This window comes from Megalobrama amblycephala, linkage group LG21, assembly GCF_018812025.1.
Source record: "Megalobrama amblycephala isolate DHTTF-2021 linkage group LG21, ASM1881202v1, whole genome shotgun sequence".
Lineage (NCBI taxonomy): Eukaryota > Metazoa > Chordata > Actinopteri > Cypriniformes > Xenocyprididae > Megalobrama > Megalobrama amblycephala.
Window position 1 is genome coordinate 19,673,508 of NC_063064.1, and position 20,810 is coordinate 19,694,317.

Below are 20,810 nucleotides of genomic sequence, written 5' to 3' on the forward strand. Positions count from 1 at the left end.
ATTTCTAAAGATACACGACAATGTATAAAGGGCTCCATTACCTTCTATGTTACATTATGGCCCCGTAGATACAGTTTTTGTAAAAATAGGCTAACGATTGCGTCATAACCACTCGACTCTCTGTCGCACAGTAGAGAAATTACCGTACAGACAGGAGGAGAAGCTCGCAGGCAATAGTATGCATTAACTTAATATGGCGTACTGGCGTTACATTTTAAAATACTATACAAAATAATTAATCAGAATACTTACTCCTGCTCACTCACGCCAAACAACTCCCCGCTCAAGCTCGCCGTCTCTGCAAGATTAACGATGGCAGTTTGGACGCACAGCTACTAGAAGATTTACATCTGTCAGACAGGTTGCTGACGTCATCAAGCTTAGTTTGAGTCTGCGCGTCAGAAACGGAAGTGCTAAAAATCGCTAAAAATGGGCTTCACTTGTCTCAATTGAGTTCCAATGGGGTCGCTGTGTCCATTTCTTTTACCGTCTATGAGTGTATTCTGTTGCTGATTTTACATCGGCGGCAACAAAGGCAACGCAGAGATAGACGGTGGTATGTTCGCCCTTTAAGTTCGCATAATTTTTCCTCTTCGCCCGCCATTGTATTCAAACCTTCTTCTTCTGTAAACACAATATACTTGAATTAATGTACAATACTTGCAATGTCGCCCCCACCGACAACGCATAGTATTGCGTGCATCGGCGCGTCGCGTATCAAAAACTAGGACGACACAACAAAAACTACGCACCGACGCATAATGGCGGCCGAAGCGTAACGATGCGTAGCCTCGGGGACGCGTATGCGTACAGATGCGTTGACTATGAAACGGCCCTAAGTCTAAGGTGTCCCCTGAATGTGTCTGTGAAGTTTCAACTCAAAATACCCTATAGATTTTTTTTAATACATTTTTTTAACTGCCTATTTTGGGGCATCATTAGAAATGCACCGATTCAGGCTGCGGCCCCTTTAATTCCTCACGCTCCCCGCCCCTAGAGCTTGCGCTTGCCTTAAACAGCATAAACAAAGTTCACACAGCTAATATAATCCTCAAAATGGATCTTTACAAGATGTTTGTCATGCATGCTGCATGTATACATCAGATCATGTGAGTATAGTATTTATTTGGATGTTTACATTTGATTCTGAACGAGTTTGATAGTGCTCAGTGGCTAAAGCTAACATTACACACTGTTGGAGAGACTTAAAAAGTTGTGTTTATGAATTATACAGACTGCAAGTGTTTAAAAATGAAAATAGCGGCGGCTCTTGTCTCCGTGAATACAGTAATAAACGATGGTAACTTTAACCACATTTAACAGTACATTAGCAACATGCTAACGAAACATTTAGAAAGACAATTTACAAATATCACTAAAAATATCATGATATCATGGATCATGTCAGTTATTATCGCTCCATCTGCCATTTTTCGCTATTGTCCTTGCTTGCTTACCTAGTGTGATGATTCAGCTGTGCACAGATCCAGACGTTAATACTGGCTGCCCTTGTCTAATGCCTTGACCATGGGCTGGCATATGCAAATATTGGGGGCGTACACCCCGACTGTTACGTAACAGTCGGTGTTATGTTGAGATTCGCCTGTTCCTCTGATGTCTTTTAAACAAATGAGATTTATACAAGAAGGAGGAAACAATGGTGTTTGAGACTCACTGTATGTCATTTCCATGTACTGAACTCTTGTTATTCAACTATGCCAAGGTAAATTCAATTTTCCATTCGATGGCATCTTTAAAAAAACAGCATTTATATCAAATAAAAGTCTTTTGTTACATTGGAAATGTCTTTAATTTCACTTTTGATAGTAAAAACATTATTATTATTATTTAAATCTTATGGATCCCAAAGTTTTGAACAGTAGTGTACTTCCATTTTTATGTTTTGTTACAAGAGACCATCTGTAGCACACAGCTCAGAAAACCTAAGGCTCGCCACCAAAATGCATGGGTTTTGTGGATGGTTGTCAGGGCATTGCTATGCAGTTGCTAAGGTGGTCTAAGTAGCTTTAAACTCATTATAATATGGTTGCTTGTGTGTTTTGGGTTTTTGCTTTCTCATTCGGATCAAAATACCCTCAGTCTCTATAATATTCTGGCTCCTATGGCTCAAGTCCCTCCAGTGTAAGTATGGGATTGTTTTATAATCAGTCAGAAGTCTATTCACTTAGGAAAGTACATCTCATTAAGCTGCCCCATTTGAGGTATTATTCTCGTCCATAGCATATTCATCTCATCCATAATTTTGAAAACCCTTAAATCCAAGCACAGCACAAGCAATATTAAAAGTGCAATGTTTCTAAGAGTAAAGAGTTCCTTGCCACTGTTAGCTCGCTTAGTTGGGGTTTAAAAGACACTTAATATTCATTAATATTATTGATTTGCCTGCACTGACACTTTCAGATGAGAACAAAATTTGAATTGAATTGATCTAGCTGATGAGACTATTGTTTTTTGTATAGCTCCTTTATAGCTGAATCAATTTTGTTTCATAACTGTTGAATTTTGCAACACCAGCACTGTTATTGAACTAAATTGAATCGTCATTGAACTGACTCGAGCTGATTAACGACACTATTGTCTTCTGTAGAGCTGCTTATAGCTGATTTGAACTTGTTTCATAATTGATGAACTACACTGTAATTGAACTGAACTGAATCAACACTGACTTGAGCTAAGAAATATGTTTGCATCATTAACTCTGTTTATACTACTATTGGTTGACCAGCGTTCTAAGTGTGCAGTTATTTTCAGGGAAACGCACGGCTAAAGTAGTTCTATAGGCAGGTCTTGACAGCATTGCAGTTCCAAAAGAAACAAAACCCACAACGACACCGACCAAGCAAATAAATATAGTAAACAAGCGGATGAAAATGACAAATTATTGTCATGGTTTTTGCCACAAAATACATTTGATTGTGTCCTACTCTCTCGCGCTCTCTCTCTCTCTTTCAAACGTACACACGTACTGTATAGTACGGACACACACTCACACAGAAACGTTTTGTCGGCACTGCTCTGTTGAATTAATCAGTACAATACTTTAGCAACTTAAAAGCTACATGACATTTCTCACCAGCGAGGTAATAACTGTGTGGTTCTTGAGGTAGATAAACTTACAGTTTCACTATTAGTAGAGACACTGCTGCCGTGAGAGAGACACAGATTCACATATGCTTATTCTCTCTCTCTCTCTCTCTCTCTCAAGTGTGTTAATAACTGTATTATTCCGCTATCAAGGCTCAAGCCTCCATTACTAGTTCTGAAATGACATTTTGGAATTAGCACGGAGGCTTGGGATGAGATGCGTAAGAAATTTGTCCCACACACAAGAGTGTTTTAAGGACAAAAACCTGACAAATGTCTTTAAATACACCATTGGAACAGAGTCTTGAGGTGTGGTAACCATAGTATAAGTGGAATAATTGACTCCGGGCCATTTAATTCTTAGAAAATAATGCTTCGCATTGTGGCCGCATTCTCACATCGGGTGTCCATTATTTTATAAGAATTTAACAGCCCGTCATCAATTATTCATTACTTATTACTGTCAACTGCTTTGAAACAGTCTATATTGTATAAAGCATTATATAAATAAAGGTTTTTGTCCTTGAACATGAGAATGTAAGGGAATGCAGGTATTATGCAATTTTGCTGCAGATGCTAAGAAACAATAGACTCCTGAACAAAAGCTTCTGAGTCTTTAAATAGCTCTTATAAAACAGAAAATGTATTGCCATTACATGTGCTAAAAATAAACCACAGCAGAAGTATAAATGGGGGGCCTCCATATGTTCTCCTCCCCTCCCCTCCTCACCACTGCAGCCACTGGAAACAGGTAGGGATGGTTGCAGCATTTCTTCAAGTCCATCATGATGTTAAGAAGGGACACCTGGTTCCCTCCTCCCTTGGAATTCAATGCCTCAAAGTTCCGTGTTAAAATGAACTTGTAGTATTTCCTGTGAGAAAAAGAAAACATGAAACAATCTTGAATATGAAACAGGGGTGTTATAGTCAACGGAAAAGTAAAACCATAAAAAAACCCACATTTCATTACTTGAACTGAAATAAAGTAAAGTAAAAAAAAACTTTAGCATTAGGAAGAGAGAAACTAAGACTGACTTCTGCATGGGGCTGAGTTCTACTCGCACTATGAGCTCGGTTTTTGCCGGCATGTTCTTAAACACATCTGCCTTCAGTCTTCTCAGCATGTGTGGCCCAAGCAGGTCATGTAGTTTTTTAATCTGGTCCTCTTTCGAGATGTCCGCAAACTCCTCCAGAAAGCCCTCCAGGTTACTGTGCACAACAACATTTTCATTTGAATATAACGGAAGACAGAATTCACTTCCATCAAATCATATGAAAAACATGTTCCAATATAAGCCCTGAGATTGCTCTGCGGGGGATCATTATTCTACGAGCAGATCTACAGTATGAATCACCAGGTGAATCATGCAGTCTGCAATCTTACTTGAAGCGCTCCGGGGTGAGAAAGTTGAGCAGGTGAAAAAGCTCTTCGAGATTGTTCTGCAAAGGGGTTCCAGTCAGGAGCAGCTTATAGTAGATTTTGTAGCCATTCAGAATTCTGAAAAACTGAGCATTGATTTATTGATTATAATATATTAAGTAACCTCAAAAAATATCTAAATCTATAATTAATAATAATATTATGATATAAAGTGGGGCAGAAATGTCACACACTAAAAAAGTGTTATTTAAAATCTAATTTAAACCTTAAAATATTTTATTTTTTATTATATTATTTATTTTAGGATTTTGAACAATGTCCACAAAATTAAATGATGTAAAATTTATATATATATATATATATATATATATATATAAATTTTACATCATTTTATTTTATTTAGTGGCATATTTAATATATATTTAATTTGCCACTATATTAAATTTGAATTTTATTTAATCATATAAATTAAATTTGAGTTTTATAATTGTTATGATTATGATGATGTCATCAAAGCAGATGTAAATCTTTCCTTGAATTATGTACCTTTGACTGGTTATTCTTCAGTCGGTGGGCTTCATCCACAACCAGACAGGCCCAGGTAATTGAGCCAAGTATGGCCTGATCAATGGTGATCAGTTCATACGATGTCAGCAGGACATGAAACTTTATCGGCGTGTCCTTCTGTGATGAAAAAGTGCAATATAAAAACTGACTCTGATCAGAAACCTTTCAGATGCTAGGATACTTGTTTGAATGCTGAAAAAGGTACCAGTAAGAGAAAGACAAAAAAAATCATCTTTGAAATGTGTGGGGGAAAATAAATGTTTTGGTGCAAAATTTTTTGGTTGGGACATAGTAAAAGGCATTAGAATGTTTCACTCTGAATTAAATACAACATCAGGTTGACGTTAATCAACAACGTTCTCTCACCTTCATGCGGAAAACCTTGCGACCCGATTTGACAGCGCTGTCCTCGAAGGTAAATTCATTCTCGCGTATGACGGCCCTGCTGTCTTTGTCCCCTGTGTAAGTCACCACGTAGAATTCCGGAGCCCACATCTCAAACTCTCTCTCCCAGTTGATGATGGTGGAGAGTGGCGCACTGACCAGAAACGGCCCTTTGGAGTGACCCTGAAACAAGCAACTCAGTTACACTCTGTTCCCTTCCACTCTCAAATGCATTTGAAAGAAAGTTCAAGTGGTGCCCAGACCTCTTTGTAGAGTGAGTACAGGAACACTATAGTCTGCACAGTCTTGCCAAGGCCCATTTCATCAGCCAAGATTGTGTCGGTTCCTTGGGCCCAAGAGAAGCGCAACCAATTCAGGCCTTCCAGCTGGTATGGGTGCAAAGTTCCCCCTGTGTCATCGATGTACCATGGCTGCTGATCAAACTTGATGGTGGGCTGTGACCAATGACATATAAATAGGAAAGAGTGATAATGGGATTCAATCTACGCAAATAAAAAAATTTGTAGCAACTCACATCCACAACTGGAGTGTCTGGTGGAGGTTCTCTCCTCTTCCCTTCCTCTTTGAGTCTTTTTCCCTTTCTGAACAGCAGGGGGTGATGGCTTTCACCTAGCACCTGATTCCTGGTAAAAGTGTGAGTGTACAGTAAGTACTTTTCACACAGAGTTCCATTACTTTTTTTAAAGCATTAGAGCCACAAATCTTTTTTGTTGTTGTTGTGAGAGGGTTATCATATTAGATATAATAGATACATTTTTATTTAACATAAAGTGAACATAGCATGAACAGTTTAGTTTTAAACACATCAAATATCTGTATTCCTGCCTTACGATTGTGGTTTTGGCTTTAAATCACATCATAATATTGAACTATTTAACTGATATGTAGTTTACAGGATAAAAAAGAAAAATGCATTTGTAATTTGTAATTACTATCGAAATATCACACATTAATATTTAAAATATTAAAAAAGTACTATGAAATACTACTTGGACACTTTTTAGAGCATGACTGGTAAATATTTCCATTCATTGTAGTTTTTACTACATTTCTAAAGTTCAACCATTCAACCAAAGTTATTGTAAAAAATATTTTAGTATTAAAGGGCCCGTTTTTCGTGGTTTTTTGAAGTTTTGATTGTGTTTATAGTGTGCAATATAACATGTGTTCATGTTTCACGTGTAAAAAAACACAGTATTTTTCACATAATTTACTTATCTGTATACCGCTGTTTCCACTGTCATAAAAACGGGCTGATGACTTCCTTGTTCTATGAAGTCCCTCCTTCAGAAATACGTAATGAGTTCTGATTGTGCCAGCGGTTCCTGTGTTGTGATTCGACAGCAGCTTAGCGCTCCTTGCCCGGAAAGGTCACGCCTCTTACCATAACGTGGAGATGCACGCGCTCAGTGTTATTGTAAACATGTCTTTATTAGGTCTTAATCAGACCCGGTGATTGGACTGCGGGATGAAAATAACAGCGTTTCGACGACATGGCGACAAACACACTCTACAAACGCAACTCTTGTGTATTCCTGTGGGCGGAGGTTAGTCAAAAAACTGTTTTGGTGACGTCATTAAAGAAGGAAGTAGAGGGATGTAGTCCAAACTGGCCGTTCGATGTAGGCGACTTCTGTTAAATAAAATATCTCACAAACACACTCTACAAACGCAACTCTTGTGTATTCCTGTGGGCGGAGGTTAGTCAAAAAACTCTTTTGGTGACGTCATTAAAGAAGGAAGTAGAGGGATGTAGTCCAAACTGGCCGTTCGATGTAGGCGACTTCTGTTAAATAAAATATCTCGCTTGGCATTGAACTTTGAGCTTTAAAATTTTACAGATTTTATTTATACTCTAACAACAACATTACACACTAACTAAAGTTTGAAACATGGGGTCACGAAGAACGGGACCTTTAATATTTACATTTTTTTATTTAATATTTTTAATTAATGTTAAATCAGTTTATCAATAACTATTAACCAACATTTAGTCCCAAACTAGCTACTAAATATCTTAATTTAGGTTAAGTGTGAAATGTTATTAAATTCAATTAATTAAAAAAAAATGATAAATATAAAATATGTAGCTTGAATTTTTAAGACTGATGATTAAGAGCTTCAAGCCATACAGTAATAATTAGTACCCTCTTTATGGAAAGTTCTGCATGTGTGTTGACACCATCTAAATCCACATAAACTTGAATCGGCTTACCTGTGGTCCCAGTAGGCTTGTTTAAAGATGTCATAATCTGGGATGTCGAAGTCATCAGCCTCCCAGGTGCACTGATCATACGGCAAATCTCTCCATTTAATCAGGTAGTGTACATCTCCATCCTTATCAAAACTTCAACATACACAACATAATCTTAAAGCATATAAATAAATCAGAGTTTTTAGCAAGAAAAGCAGGGTGTCTACAGAATAGCTTTAGCACAAGTGACTGTGGCCCACCGTACCTGTGGTTGAGAATCCGGTGAATGATCATCCACTCGGGCTTGATGCCGTAACGGTAGAATCGTTCCTCCATGGCTGCGTACTGAGGGTCTTTGCTCCTCCTCTTCTCACTGTTAAGCTCCTCCTCCCCAGAGCCGTAGTCGTACGGTGGCGGTTCGTCCATGTCGTTCTTCCGCTGGTAGTTACGGTACATTACTGTGTGATATAGCTCCAACTGCATCAAGGAAAAGAACCTAACCTTAATCAGAGATACAGGAACAGGCCAAAATAGCATTCGTATTTAAATTAACGTTGGCTCTACTGAAGGTAATGTGGGAATCCCACCTGTAGTTCGCTGACCCAGGAGCAGTGCCAGTAGGACAGGCCAGCCCATTTCACAAACAGCTGCCTCTCTGGACGGCCCTTCAGTGGTATTTTGGCCAAACTTTCCACCTTCTCACCATCCTGCCCAGGGGGGACCTCAGGTGGTAGAGGAGGATCGCCCCACATCCAGTGCAGAATCTTCTGGACTTTCCCTTTAAGCGGTGGGCACTAGGGGAAATGTGGATGATGGATGAGGAATACTGTTCAAATGCAAACAATGCTCAAAAAAAATAGTATATTTACTTGTGCTTTGAGTTTGATTTCAGAAGAGATTAAAATAATTCGATTTCTATATATTAATTTTTACATTTTAAATTACATTTTGAAAATTACATTTTAAAATATATTAAAATAGATTACATTGTAATAATATTTCACAATTTTTTGTTTGTTTTTACTGTATTATTCATCAAGTAAATGCAGCCTTGGTGAGTGTAAAAGACTTTTTGAACAGACAAAATTTTTGAACAGTAGTGTAGCTTGGCTTCATCCAGTTAATCAGACTACAACCAGCCTCGGCATTGTGCCTTTGCTCTAAAAGACAGCAGTAATGTGTATTTAATCCTATAAATATTCAGTTACACTGTGTCATGTATACTTGGACAAACAGGTGAAGACTATAGCTTAACTACGGAAAGACTCACTAGCTTGATTATAACGCCCTGTGTAAACATACTTAAAGGTGCCCTAGATTCAAAAATTGAATTTACCTTGGCATAGTTAAATGACAAGAGTTCAGTACATGGAAAAGACATACAGTGAGTCTCAAACTCCATTGTTTCCTCCTTCTTATATAAATCTCATTTGTTTAAACGACCTCCGAAGAACAGGCGAATCTCAACATAACACCGACTGTTACATAACAGTCGGGGTGTACGCCCCAATATTTGCATAATGCCAGCCCATGTTCCCAACATTAAGAAAGGGATTACACAAGGGCAGCCAGTTAACGTCTGGAGCTGCACACAGCCGAATCATCAGACTAGGTAAGCAAGAACAACAGCGAAAAATGGCAGATGGAGCAATAATAACTGACATAATCCATGATAGCATGATATTTTTACTGATATTTGTGAATTGTCTTTCTAAATGTTTCATTAGCATGTTGCTAATGTACTGTTAAATGTGGTTAAAGTTACCATCGTTTCTTACTGTATTCACGGAGACAAGAGCCGTCGCTATTTTCATTTTTTAAACACTAGCAGTCTGTATAATGCATAAACACAACTTCATTCTTTATAAATCTCTCCAACAGTGTAGCATTAGCCGTTAGCCACGGAGGACAGCCTCAAATTCACTCAGAATAAAACTTTAACATCCAAATAAATACTTTACTCACATAATTCGAAGCATGCATGCAGCATGCATGACGAACATCTTGTAAAGATCCATTTGAGGGTTATATTAGCGGTGTGAACTTTGTAAATGTGCTGTAATATAGTGGACAGCTCATGTGGCAGGGAGCACACGATTTAAGGGGGCGGCGCCGAGTGTAAATCAGTGCATTGTTAATGATGCCCCAAAATAGGCAGTTAAAAAAATTAATTAAAAAAAATCTATGGGGTGTTTTGAGCTGAAACTTCACAGACACATTCAGAAGACACCTTAGACTTATATTACATCTTGTGAAAAAGCATTCTTGGGCACCTTTAAAGTCATCATGAAACCGAAGTTGTGAGTCCTTTCTTTCATATTGTGACATATATTTGAGTAATTGCTTCTCAAACAAGAAAAAAATGTAGAGCAGGACTTGATTTTGCCCATGGGGAACTGATTGGATCATTGGATTGTTGTAATTTCTCTCAGAGAAAATGACTAATTTGCAACTGCGTTGAACTGAACTGATTCTTGCAGACATTTCTCACCATGCATCGTGGACACAGCCACTCTCCATTGGGAATCTCAGGAAGAGGTGGGTTGAGACAGTGGATGTGGTAGGAGGAAGGGCAGGTATCACAGCATAGCAGCTCTCCTCCGTCCTTACACACTCTGCAGAACTCCATGTGGTCATCTTCCTCCTCACCCGCAACATCGTCTTCCTCCTCCTCGTCATCTTTGGCCTCCCACTGAATGCCTTCTTTTTCCTGAGAGATGAGGCGGTAAACTGTCAATTTCAATATCACAGGTTCTGTGGCCTTGAATAAACTAGAATTTATGGCTATGCATGTAAATGCTTATTGCAAGCAGGAAGGGATTTCCTCACGCAGTGGGGGCAGCTCCATTTGCCCTCGGGGGCTTTCTCCAGTTCTGGATCCAGACAAACTAGGTGATATGCTCTGGGACAGGTGTCACATAGAATGATCTCTCCTCCCTGCTGACAAACCTCACAGTAGTCTTGATGGTCTGTCTCATAGCCGTCTCCATCCTCTCCTACACGAATACAGTTTAAAGAGAAACCTGTTATTGTTTTATCGAATAAAAGTATTGTGCAATTTTAACACATAATACTTTATCATTTTAATAACAATATTTCAGTACAACAACATTGATTGTGTCAATAAGACACTACTGCTAAAGTCTGGGTTGGGGTCAAGTAAGACTTTTTTTAAAAGGAAGAAATTATTACTTTTATTCAGCAAGGACACATTAAATTGATCAAAAGAAACAAAGTAAAGTCATTTATAATGTCTACAAAAGATTTGTAATTAAAATAAATGCTCTTCTTTTGAAATTTCTATTCATCAAAGAACACTGAAAATAATGTATCACGGTTTTCCACAAAAATATTAAGCAGCAGAACTGTTTTCAACATTGATAATAATAATAAATGTTTCTTGAGGACAAAATCAGCATATTAGAATGATTGATTTTTGAAGGATCATGTGACAATGCAGACTGGAGTAATGATGCTGAAAATTCAGCTTTGCATCACAGGTATAAATTACATTTTAAAATATATCAAATACATATTAAATAATAATAATATTTTACAATAATACAGTTTTTACTGTATTGTTGATAAAAAAAAACAAATGCAGCCGTGGTGAGCATAAGAGCTTACTGACTTCAAACCTTTGAACCATTGATTTTGTTAACTAAAACTTACACTATTAAAAACACTTTGTTATGTGAAATAAAACTAAAATGAATAAATATAAATTTTAGATGAAAAATGTAAAAAAAAAATGTAAAAAAAAGAAATATAAAAAAAAAAAAAACTAATAAAATAAATGACAAAAGCACATAAAATTACTCAAATGAAAACTGATATATAATTCTGACTAAATAATTATAATTATTATTAATAAAAGCACATTACTTTTTCTTTTTTTTCGTCCTCGGCGGGCCGACTTCTTTTTTGGTGCCGCTGAAGTGTCTGAGCGTACAGAGGCACTGTGAATGCTGATGTCATCAAAGTCTGAAAAGTCATCCAGGAAATCTTCCTCGCTCTAAGAAAAAAAACATTAAAAAGTCTCAGATCAGAAACTATTAAACATGAGAAGGTCATAGCATGAAAAGCAACTTCAAAAAGTACCTAATAAAACTGGGTGGAACTCTAGGCAAGTACTGTATATCTACACCAACGATTCATTAGCTGCTCTGGGAATTGACTTTTTCTCAATTGAAAAGCTATAGGGAATCTTTCCATGTGATACAGGTTAAGCACTAGCAAGTTTTCAGTGAAAAGGCACTCACCGAAGAGCCTTTTTTCCTTTTTCCACTCTGGCCTGCTTTTGATTTGGACTTCTTCGGTTTCCCTTTCTTTTTTGTTTCTTTCACTGGCTTACTTTTTTTTTTAGCACCAGGCCCTGCAATGCAGTCCAGATGAGATAAACAAAACAGAAAAGTTTTTTGTGAGATCTGAAAACAATACTCCATTCTTCAGACATACATAAAACACATTTTTACATTTGCAAACATGCATTTTAGTAAAGAAGCTGAAATTATATATGTATACAATATGGTGTTTAAAGTGTTAAAATACTTATCCTATACCTCTTATCCCAGCTTAATATCCAGAGTCAAATATAAATAAGCCATTCATAGTTAGAAATTACACACTTCACTTTAAAATTGCAAAGTTAAGTAAAAAACACACATTCGGATAAAATAGAATTACCAACCGCCAATCAATAATCATGTTACATATGTAAACTATGTAAAAACCTCCACTAACTGCTTTAGAAATCCGAATATTATGTTACCCTTTCCCTCTTTGGTTTTGGCTTTTTTGATTGGCCCAGATGGTGAGATCTGTTGGATACTTCTAATACAAACAGGCGGAGCCACATTGACAGTTTCCACAGCAGCCGCCACAGCAGCCGCCACAGCAGTTGCAGAGGTGCCTTTAAAAGGGTTGTTCGCACTGAACTCTCTCCATTTTGCTCCAAGCACCGTCATCATTTTTGACATGGGGATCTTGGGGTTCTTCTTGGCAATGAGGGGCCTAACCACAAAGAAAAATTCTTAGACACTGAAGTTGAGATTTGTGTGGGAAATAAGCAACAAGATGCCATGCATTGTGGTGATTTTACTCTACATAAAGGATGTTCTCAGGAACTATGACTCAGAAATCGGAAGTATATACTAAAAAAGTGTCTATCGAATCAAATATTATGCTGGTTACAATAGACGTGTATTGTGTGGATCTGACAGCACATCTTGCTACAATCCCTGTTATTAGAAAACCTGTCATCATAATGTAATTACTTCATACAGGCATTAGCACTTGCCAGAAGGAACATTTTAAAATAGAACACGACATCTTGACAGCAGAGCATTAGAACGTCCAAACAGAAGGAAACTTTGAAATCCTACCTAAGAAACTGGCTAAAGGCTTTGTAGTTTGTGATGGTTTTATAGTCGTCCTCTGAAAAGGCATACTGCACATCTTCGAGACCCCACTCTTGCATCAGCTGACTGGATGACTTTGGTTCCTGGTGTCACATGAGAAACCGTTATTCATTTATTCCCATGGCTAACAGAGCATAACAGAACATTTCTGTGAAATGTGAGAACCTTCATGTTTCCATCATCGTCATCATCGTCGTCCTCGTCATCATCTTTCTTTCGCTGTTTTGTTTTCCTCTCCTTCTTCTCTTTGGGTTTCTTCTTTTTCTTCTTCAGGGTGCTGTAGGTGCTGCTCTCGCTTCCCGACCTGTGACCACGATCCTCTCTATCTGATATGTCATCCAGCCCGCTAGGAAGCCCCTGTGGGTAGAAGAACAGACAATAATGGGAGAAATTGTAACGCTCAATATGGCGGCTGTTGGAATGAAAGTCCAGCCTTTTAGTTAAAAGAGCCAATTGGCTATTTAGTGGAGTCTGCACACATTTGCAGGACCCACCGGAAAGATACTTTTCAGTTTTAAGCATGATTTTAGTGTGAAACACAGTTTATGATACATTGTTGTTTTATTGCTGATTCAAACATGTTCTTAACAAACATAAAATATACTTCTCATGATAACATAAAAGACCTTTAACCTTGTTTTGTGCCATTGCTTTAGCAAAGCATCTGTCAAACTAAAACTGAAATCACAATATGGCTCTTAATATAGTGCTCTTGTGAAATCGCTGATCCGCTGCGCATTTCAGACTGAAGCGCAGCACTGTATTCATTTACATGCGAACAGCTCATGATGATGTGATGTTCAATGTGCATTTGGGAATGCAACTTGTGCCAGTTATGTTTTCTTTTCATATTCCCACAATCTTCAACATTTTTGTAGACAGATGATTGCAGCATTTCACTGAATTTGCAATGAGAAGCATTTAACAACCTGTTGTTACAGAAACTTAAAGGGTTAGTTTAACCAAAAATGAAAAAAATCTTTCAAACCTGCAAGACTTTCGTTCATCTTTGAAACACAAATGAAGATATTTTAAATAAAATCTGAGAGATTTCTGTCCATCCACTGACAATCAACGCAACTACCACTTTGTCACTTACAAAAGTTCATAAAGAGATTGTAAAACTAATCCATATGAGTTGAGCATTTAGTCCAAATTTTCTGCAGAACGATGATGATGAACAGACTGAATTTAGGCTTTTATTCACTTGACATTGACCAGCGAACAATAATTAAAAGCAATCTCTTTATGAAATTTTTGAAGGGTCAAAGTGGTAGTTGCGTGGTCTGTCAGTGGAGGGACAGAAATCTCTCAGATTTCATTAAAAAGTCTTCATTTGTGCTTCGAAGATGAACAAAAGTCTTATAGGTTTGTAACAACATGAGGGTGAGTAAATGATGACAGAATTTTTAAAGATTTAAAGATTACACTATGAAATATTTATTTATTTTACAGTACAGTTGTATTACAATAGTAATATATTTTTGTCTTAGAGATAATAATAATAATAATAATCATTTTAAATGATGATGATGATATTATTATTATTATTATATGAATTTCCCCATTGATTGTAGCTATACATGCCTATGTCTACTGTACATAGAAAAGAGCTGCCTGGAGGTGTTATCAAGTCAGCTGACTTGTCCTAAAGGTACTTCAGTGCAGGCTTATTAAAAATAGCACTATAAACTTTATAGTGCACAATTTAGGCAACTGGGGGCACAGAAATCTTGCCTCTGGAAAAATATAACTTAAGTACTTTCTAGGAGCATTAAAACAGAGATTTTTCAAATTGGGAAAGACCTTGCATTCATAGATTTTAATTAAAAACAGGCTCTACTATGGCATAACTATTGATAAATGTAAAATCAACTCCACATATTCAATAAAGGAAAAACCAGATCATTACGACACTATTATTAGTAACATCTGGAAGCAGGGAAACCAATCAAAATGATCATACTGCTAGGAAACACACATGTTTCTGTGGTTAAATTACTGTGTGAGTGTATGTGTGATTGGAGCAAGCCTGTTGCTGTGCTGCAGCTGTGCACTGGCTGGCAGACGTCTTCTCGGCGCAGGGTAGGCCGGCATTGCCGCAGAGCGCACAAGCTCCACCGGCAGCAGTTCTGAGTTGCCATGGAAACCAAACTGTGCAGAGTTGGGGGGGTGGGGGGGAGCTCTCTCTACTGCAGCAGCCAATGGAACAGCGCCATCCAATCAGATGCGTTTGCATAACGAGCTTGTTATTAAGAGTGCCCATGGTTGCAGTGCCTGTGTTCTAGGGCCCGTCTAGACAAATCTCAATCACGTACGTGGGGGAGGGAGAACGAGAAAGTGAGAGAGGAAGGAGAGAGAGGGAAAGAAGAGGGGTGCCTGTGCAAAAGGCAAAGACTAGAACCACTAAAAAGCTCCACAGCTGGAGCTGAAAGGTCTCCCAAAATCTAAACCACAATTATCTGACAATGTACCTCAAAGGGAAAAAAGATCCAATGTAAATAATGCGCCACAAAGAGGTTTTCAGGCTGACACCATCCTGCAGTTCTTCCCCATAGAAAATGCAGTATTTAGTTTAGCTAAAAATGAAAATTCTATCATCATTTACTTACCCTCATGTTGTTACAAACCTGTCTGAGTTTCGTTCTTTTGTGGAACCCGAAAAAAAGAAATGTGACGCAGATTTGCCACTTTCCAGGCATCAAATATCATCGGTTCTTGTGTCTTGTGACTATTCACAATACATTGAATGTTGAATATAGTTTTGTGACCTATGGTTGATGGGAAGATATTCAACAAATAAATATAATTTCAGGCTTTTCCACACACAAAGTTATTGTATGGCTTCACAAATTAGAACATAGCATATGAGTCGTATGAACAAAAAATAATGTATTCATCTTCATCTTAATTTGTACCTTATTTTCCAGTAAAAAAAAAAAAAAAAAAAATATATATATATATATATATATATATATATATATATATATTTTTTTTTTTTTTTTTTATATATACACACTTAAATATACTATACTAAATATTAAATATACAAAACACATTTATTCCAGAATCGATGCTGCATAAGATATGAAGAAATTTTCAGAGAAAATATCTTGAATTAAGCTTATATTTCTTACCCCAATTTGTATTTTTGTTTGGTAACATTATACAATAAGGTCCTATAAGTTAATGCATTCATTGAGCATTTGTTACAGTATTTATACTGTACTGGTCATTGTTAGTTCATGTTAGCTCAGGTCTATTAAATAATATTAACAAATACAACTTTAATTTTAATAATGTATGCGAGCAAATGCTGAAATTAACATTAACCATGATTAATAAATGCTTTAGAAGTACTTTTAATTGTTAAATTACTAATGTAGTTAACTAATGTTTACAAATGGAACTTATTGTACTTTTTTTCTTGTTTTAAACAAATCAAACAAAATTTATTGAGGTTTATATGCTTTTAATATCAATTTTTTAACATTTTTTTTTCTAGAAAACAAAACAATAATGCTAATATTTTATCAAATTTTCCTTTTTAGAAATTTTATGAACTTTTGCAGTGTTACTTCTGTGCTACTTCTTTGTCTTTTTTGGAGCTTGACAGCCCCAGTAACTATTCACTTTAATAGAAAGTAAAAAAGCAGCGTGAACTGCTGCAGAAGAAAGAATGTCACACGGGTTTAGAAAGACATGGGAGTGAGAAAATGATGAAAGCATCTTCATTTTTGGGTGAACTATGCCTTTAAATTCTGCATTTTCTGTGGGAATGAACTGCATAATAGTGTCAGACGTCTTTGGGATCTTTTTTCCTGGTAGATCTTTTTTCCAAAAGCAACCTCATCATCAACACAACCAGACCAGAAAAAAAGCTCATCTGTGCTACTGAAATGTCACTTATCATTGTTTATATCTGACAAAGCATCAATTCTCACTCTCCTGTTACAATCCCCAGACACTCCACAGTCTACCAGGCTCCGGCGCAGGTGGCCGGCTTTGGCGAGCTGAGCTGTTAGACTTGCGGACAGCAGAAGGGCAGGCGGTGGTTTTGACCCGCATTGATTTGAGCCCGTGTCTGACACGGCACTGCAGGGAGAGCATGACTGACGCCAAGCAGGGCTCTTAGCTGCTGAGGGGAGACCTCTCTGCCCTCTCCACGGCACATTTACCACTGCTGAGAAGGAGGGAGGGTTGAGAGAAAGGCTGTATCTGTGCAAGGAGGCAGAGAGAGCGAGGGAGGGTTAGGGATGAGAAAGAGAGGAATCCCTCTCTTTATCTCAATGGTAAGTACAGTCAGCTGGGGGGACTGTGACCGACTGACCTGTCAAGCGTTTTATCTCTCGCCAAGGCGCGGAGAGAGGACTGACTGAAGGAAAAAAAGCTGATCGGTAAACAATCCAACAAAATACCCCGAGGTCAGGAGAGTCGTTTCATACTGATCATTCACCTCATGAGAGCAGCGCTTATGCCACAGCCTTGTAGACAATAGCGCACCTGGCCTTTCTTATGAGTGCTATTATGTAATGTATGCTGAAGTCAGAATAGGACACTACTGTATGGATGGTCTAATGCAGGGCTCGTCAACTGGCGGCCCACGGGCCAAATCTGGCCTGCCAATCATCTTCATCTGGCCCACGGCACCCCAATCGCTCTCCTCCTCTTTTCCTGGCGGTGCTGCTAAATACCATTCATTTGTGAATTAATCACTCTTATGTCTCGATTCTTTCTTTTCCGTGAATTGGCCAAACGCGCTTGCATAACTATTTGAAACTATCTGGACCAGATGTACCACAGAAGAAACATGTTTGGAAGAACATGGGTAAGTAAATGATTTTGGGGTGAATTATACCCTTGAGTGTGTGTTGAACTGGAATTGTACCCATTTTGTGGTGTTTCAATGAAGAACTAGTAGCATCTGAATGAACTTTAGACCATACTGAACTATTTGAATTTAAACTGCCCCAGGTTTTCACAATCTGGTCACCTCACTGGTAACACATTTATAGTAACTGATCATAACATTTATAACCATCAAAAAAACAAGGATGCTATAAATACCAGAAATGTAGGTTTAACCTAACAAATCTATTTCACATGAAAATAAATTGCATTCTGATTATGTCATGATGAAAAACTAGATACATTTTCTTACCTCCTTCTTCTTCTTTTTCTTAACTTTGGACTCTTTTCCCTCCATTATCTTGCTCGGTTTCTTCTTCTTATGCTGTTTAACCGAATCATCCTCAGAGAAGAATCTCTCTAGTGGTGACAGGGGGACACTCCTCTGACGTTCACCTTCCTCATCCTCATCTGAGAAAAAACAAAGTAGTTCACAGTAATGAGATTCACCCATACATCACGTCTCAACCATCCATTCATCATGTTGGGGAAAGTTACTTTTAAAAGTAATGCATTACAATATTGCGTTACTCCCTAAAAAAGTAACTAACTGCGTTACTTAGTTACTTTTTATGAAAAGTAATGGGTTACATTACTTTTGCGTTACTTTTTCTAACCTGGGCTGGGCTTGCTTGGTTGTTTTTTTAATAACAACAAAAAAGTTTTCTTTTTTTTTGGCAAATGTTAAGGGGCCCTTTCACACCAAAAGTGAAATGAATAAGCCTAAAGCAGAAGGAAATGCATATTTACACCTGTACAGTAGAGGGCGCAGCTCAAACAAACCTTTCAGCTGTGCTGCCATTCTGGATTAAAGAAGAACAGGATACAGGAGAAGGAAGTTCAATACTTTTTCTAAATCTAATCTAAATTTTTGCTTATTAGTATGATTGAATTAGATCATTGAAGGTCAGCAGCAAAGACATTGGTTAATGGGTCACTGACGAATAAGGTTTTTAAAAGTGTCAAAAAATATAATGGAGTTATAATTAATTTAAAAGTTTTATTAAGTGCTAACAATGAGAATATGTGGTTTTTATAATCAATTAATACTGCTTTTGTCATTTATTATAAGATGGACAAAATTTGTCACCAAAAAAGTCATTCAGCTTAACCAAAATTTCAGCTTTACCAAATGACTATATTTTCAAACAATGTTAACAGGCTGATATCTAGCTAGCTAGCAAAAGGACAATCAAACATTTTATATTTAGTAAAGTTTTTAAAATATTACAACATTTTCCATTTTTATAGCGGTTGTACCGAATGACCTGATGTTTTGGGACATGCGTATGAGCAAGTGAAACATGAATTTTTCAAATAGTGAAGAGAGAGTTAGTTACTTTGCTTCATGACCATGTGGCCCTTTGCAGGTGTCTGAATGGTGCCACATCCTGTCACATGATATTGACCGCATGACTTGATCCAAAATGGTCCCTTTATATTGGTTACTCCGAATGTACATGGACATTCTTTCTCATAACAAAGCAAAGACTTCTACACATAATTTTAATACCATTTTGCACTATGTTAATATATGATGTTATAAAATTATGCCAGAATAAAAAAATATGTTCACTTATTACATTTTAAGACATTTTAATCACAAATGAAATGGCTGTATTGGCCTTTGGACGGTTAAACCGAATGACCTTTTGACACTTCAAAATCTTTTAAATACATTTATAATTAAAACCTTTTGGATTCACTAAAAGAGATTAAGTTGTACTACCTTACATACTATGGATGTCATATCTTTGTTTATTTTTTATTATTATTAAGGCCTTTGGACAAAAAAAATTATGTCACGTCATTGACCCTAATAAAGTGAGATTAAATACATAAAGTATTTTTGTGTAATTTAATATAGTTAATTATTACAGGTTTGCGTTACATTCTGAGATTGCATTTCACTGTTTTTATTCATTTTGAGGAATACTGAATGTTTTTGTGCAAGTGAGATGAGTAAATGCATCTTCACATTTAGTCTAGACCTACAATAACCATCATGTTTACACAGCGCTATCTATCTATCTATCTGTCTGTCTGTCTGTCTGTCTGTCTTCTGCTGGGGGATTGCCTGTGAAGCGGAGACTCCTTCACTCCGTTAGAGGAAAAGCAACAATTTTTTTGTTGACACACTGAAGGGGGAGCAAAAATAGAGAGGTGAGGTCTCTGCCACCTGCTGAACTGTGAATCTCTCACCATAAACAAAAAACTACTGTCTGGCAGCACATATTCACTGTAACACTTCAATAATGTCATGCTGTCAAAAAGGCTAAGCTCAAAAAAAAAAAAAAAAAGAAAGAAAGACATCAGGGAGGCATCCTTTGCAACCAGAGCTCTATGGTACGACTCCTGCCGACTGCCTATCGTCAGCTCAGACGGCGGCCCATAAAATATGCAGTGCGTGTGGTGGAGTCAATCAGCTAAAGCCCTGTCCCGCAGCCCACCACGCCCCGTGGGAGCTGCCGGAGATGGGGCTTTCCCAGCCTCTTGGATGCTATCCTCGAAATCCACTTAACCTTCATTTAGCTGCCACTGTTTGAGGACTTCAGCTCCAGTGAGAGCAGCCCCTACGCGGTTCAAGCCCGGCTTGCAGCCCTACAGGGCATTTTGGGTATTTACTCACATAAAATACAGAGCTCCCCATTTTTCTGTCAGCCGCTGGGAGGCTTTTTCTTATTTCAATCTTCTTCTGCACATAAACAGAGCAGTTGCCTGTGAGATGACGGATATTTAGGGCAGTGCGTCTGCAGTACATCTCACAGGGAGGCTCTTTCATGTCGGCAGAATATGTCTGCTGCCTGCCAGGCGCATCAAGCTCACATCT

At 37.6% G+C, this 20,810-nt stretch overlaps 1 protein-coding gene across 3 annotated transcripts in view; it reads right to left on the bottom strand.

The window, feature by feature from the left end:
- chd5 (chromodomain helicase DNA binding protein 5) overlaps window positions 1–20,810 on the bottom strand; it is a 46,593-nt gene that overhangs the window by 20,025 nt on the left and 5,758 nt on the right. The window contains exons 2-19 of one of the 3 annotated variants that reach the window (XM_048172004.1): window positions 18,234–18,391; window positions 13,238–13,429; window positions 13,037–13,155; window positions 12,424–12,665; window positions 11,915–12,027; window positions 11,538–11,667; window positions 10,482–10,648; window positions 10,144–10,362; window positions 8,240–8,446; window positions 7,918–8,129; window positions 7,674–7,805; window positions 5,973–6,081; window positions 5,701–5,892; window positions 5,420–5,620; window positions 5,033–5,170; window positions 4,490–4,611; window positions 4,141–4,314; window positions 3,836–3,977 (exon numbers count right to left, since the gene is read on the bottom strand). In XM_048172004.1, the coding sequence (XP_048027961.1) occupies window positions 3,836–3,977; window positions 4,141–4,314; window positions 4,490–4,611; window positions 5,033–5,170; window positions 5,420–5,620; window positions 5,701–5,892; window positions 5,973–6,081; window positions 7,674–7,805; window positions 7,918–8,129; window positions 8,240–8,446; window positions 10,144–10,362; window positions 10,482–10,648; window positions 11,538–11,667; window positions 11,915–12,027; window positions 12,424–12,665; window positions 13,037–13,155; window positions 13,238–13,429; window positions 18,234–18,391 (2,969 nt within the window). Of the gene's footprint in view, window positions 1–3,835; window positions 3,978–4,140; window positions 4,315–4,489; window positions 4,612–5,032; window positions 5,171–5,419; window positions 5,621–5,700; window positions 5,893–5,972; window positions 6,082–7,673; window positions 7,806–7,917; window positions 8,154–8,239; window positions 8,447–10,143; window positions 10,363–10,481; window positions 10,649–11,537; window positions 11,668–11,914; window positions 12,028–12,423; window positions 12,666–13,036; window positions 13,156–13,237; window positions 13,430–18,233; window positions 18,392–20,810 lie in introns of all 3 variants that reach the window. The other 2 variants (XM_048172003.1, XM_048172002.1) reach the window with 2 other exon arrangements.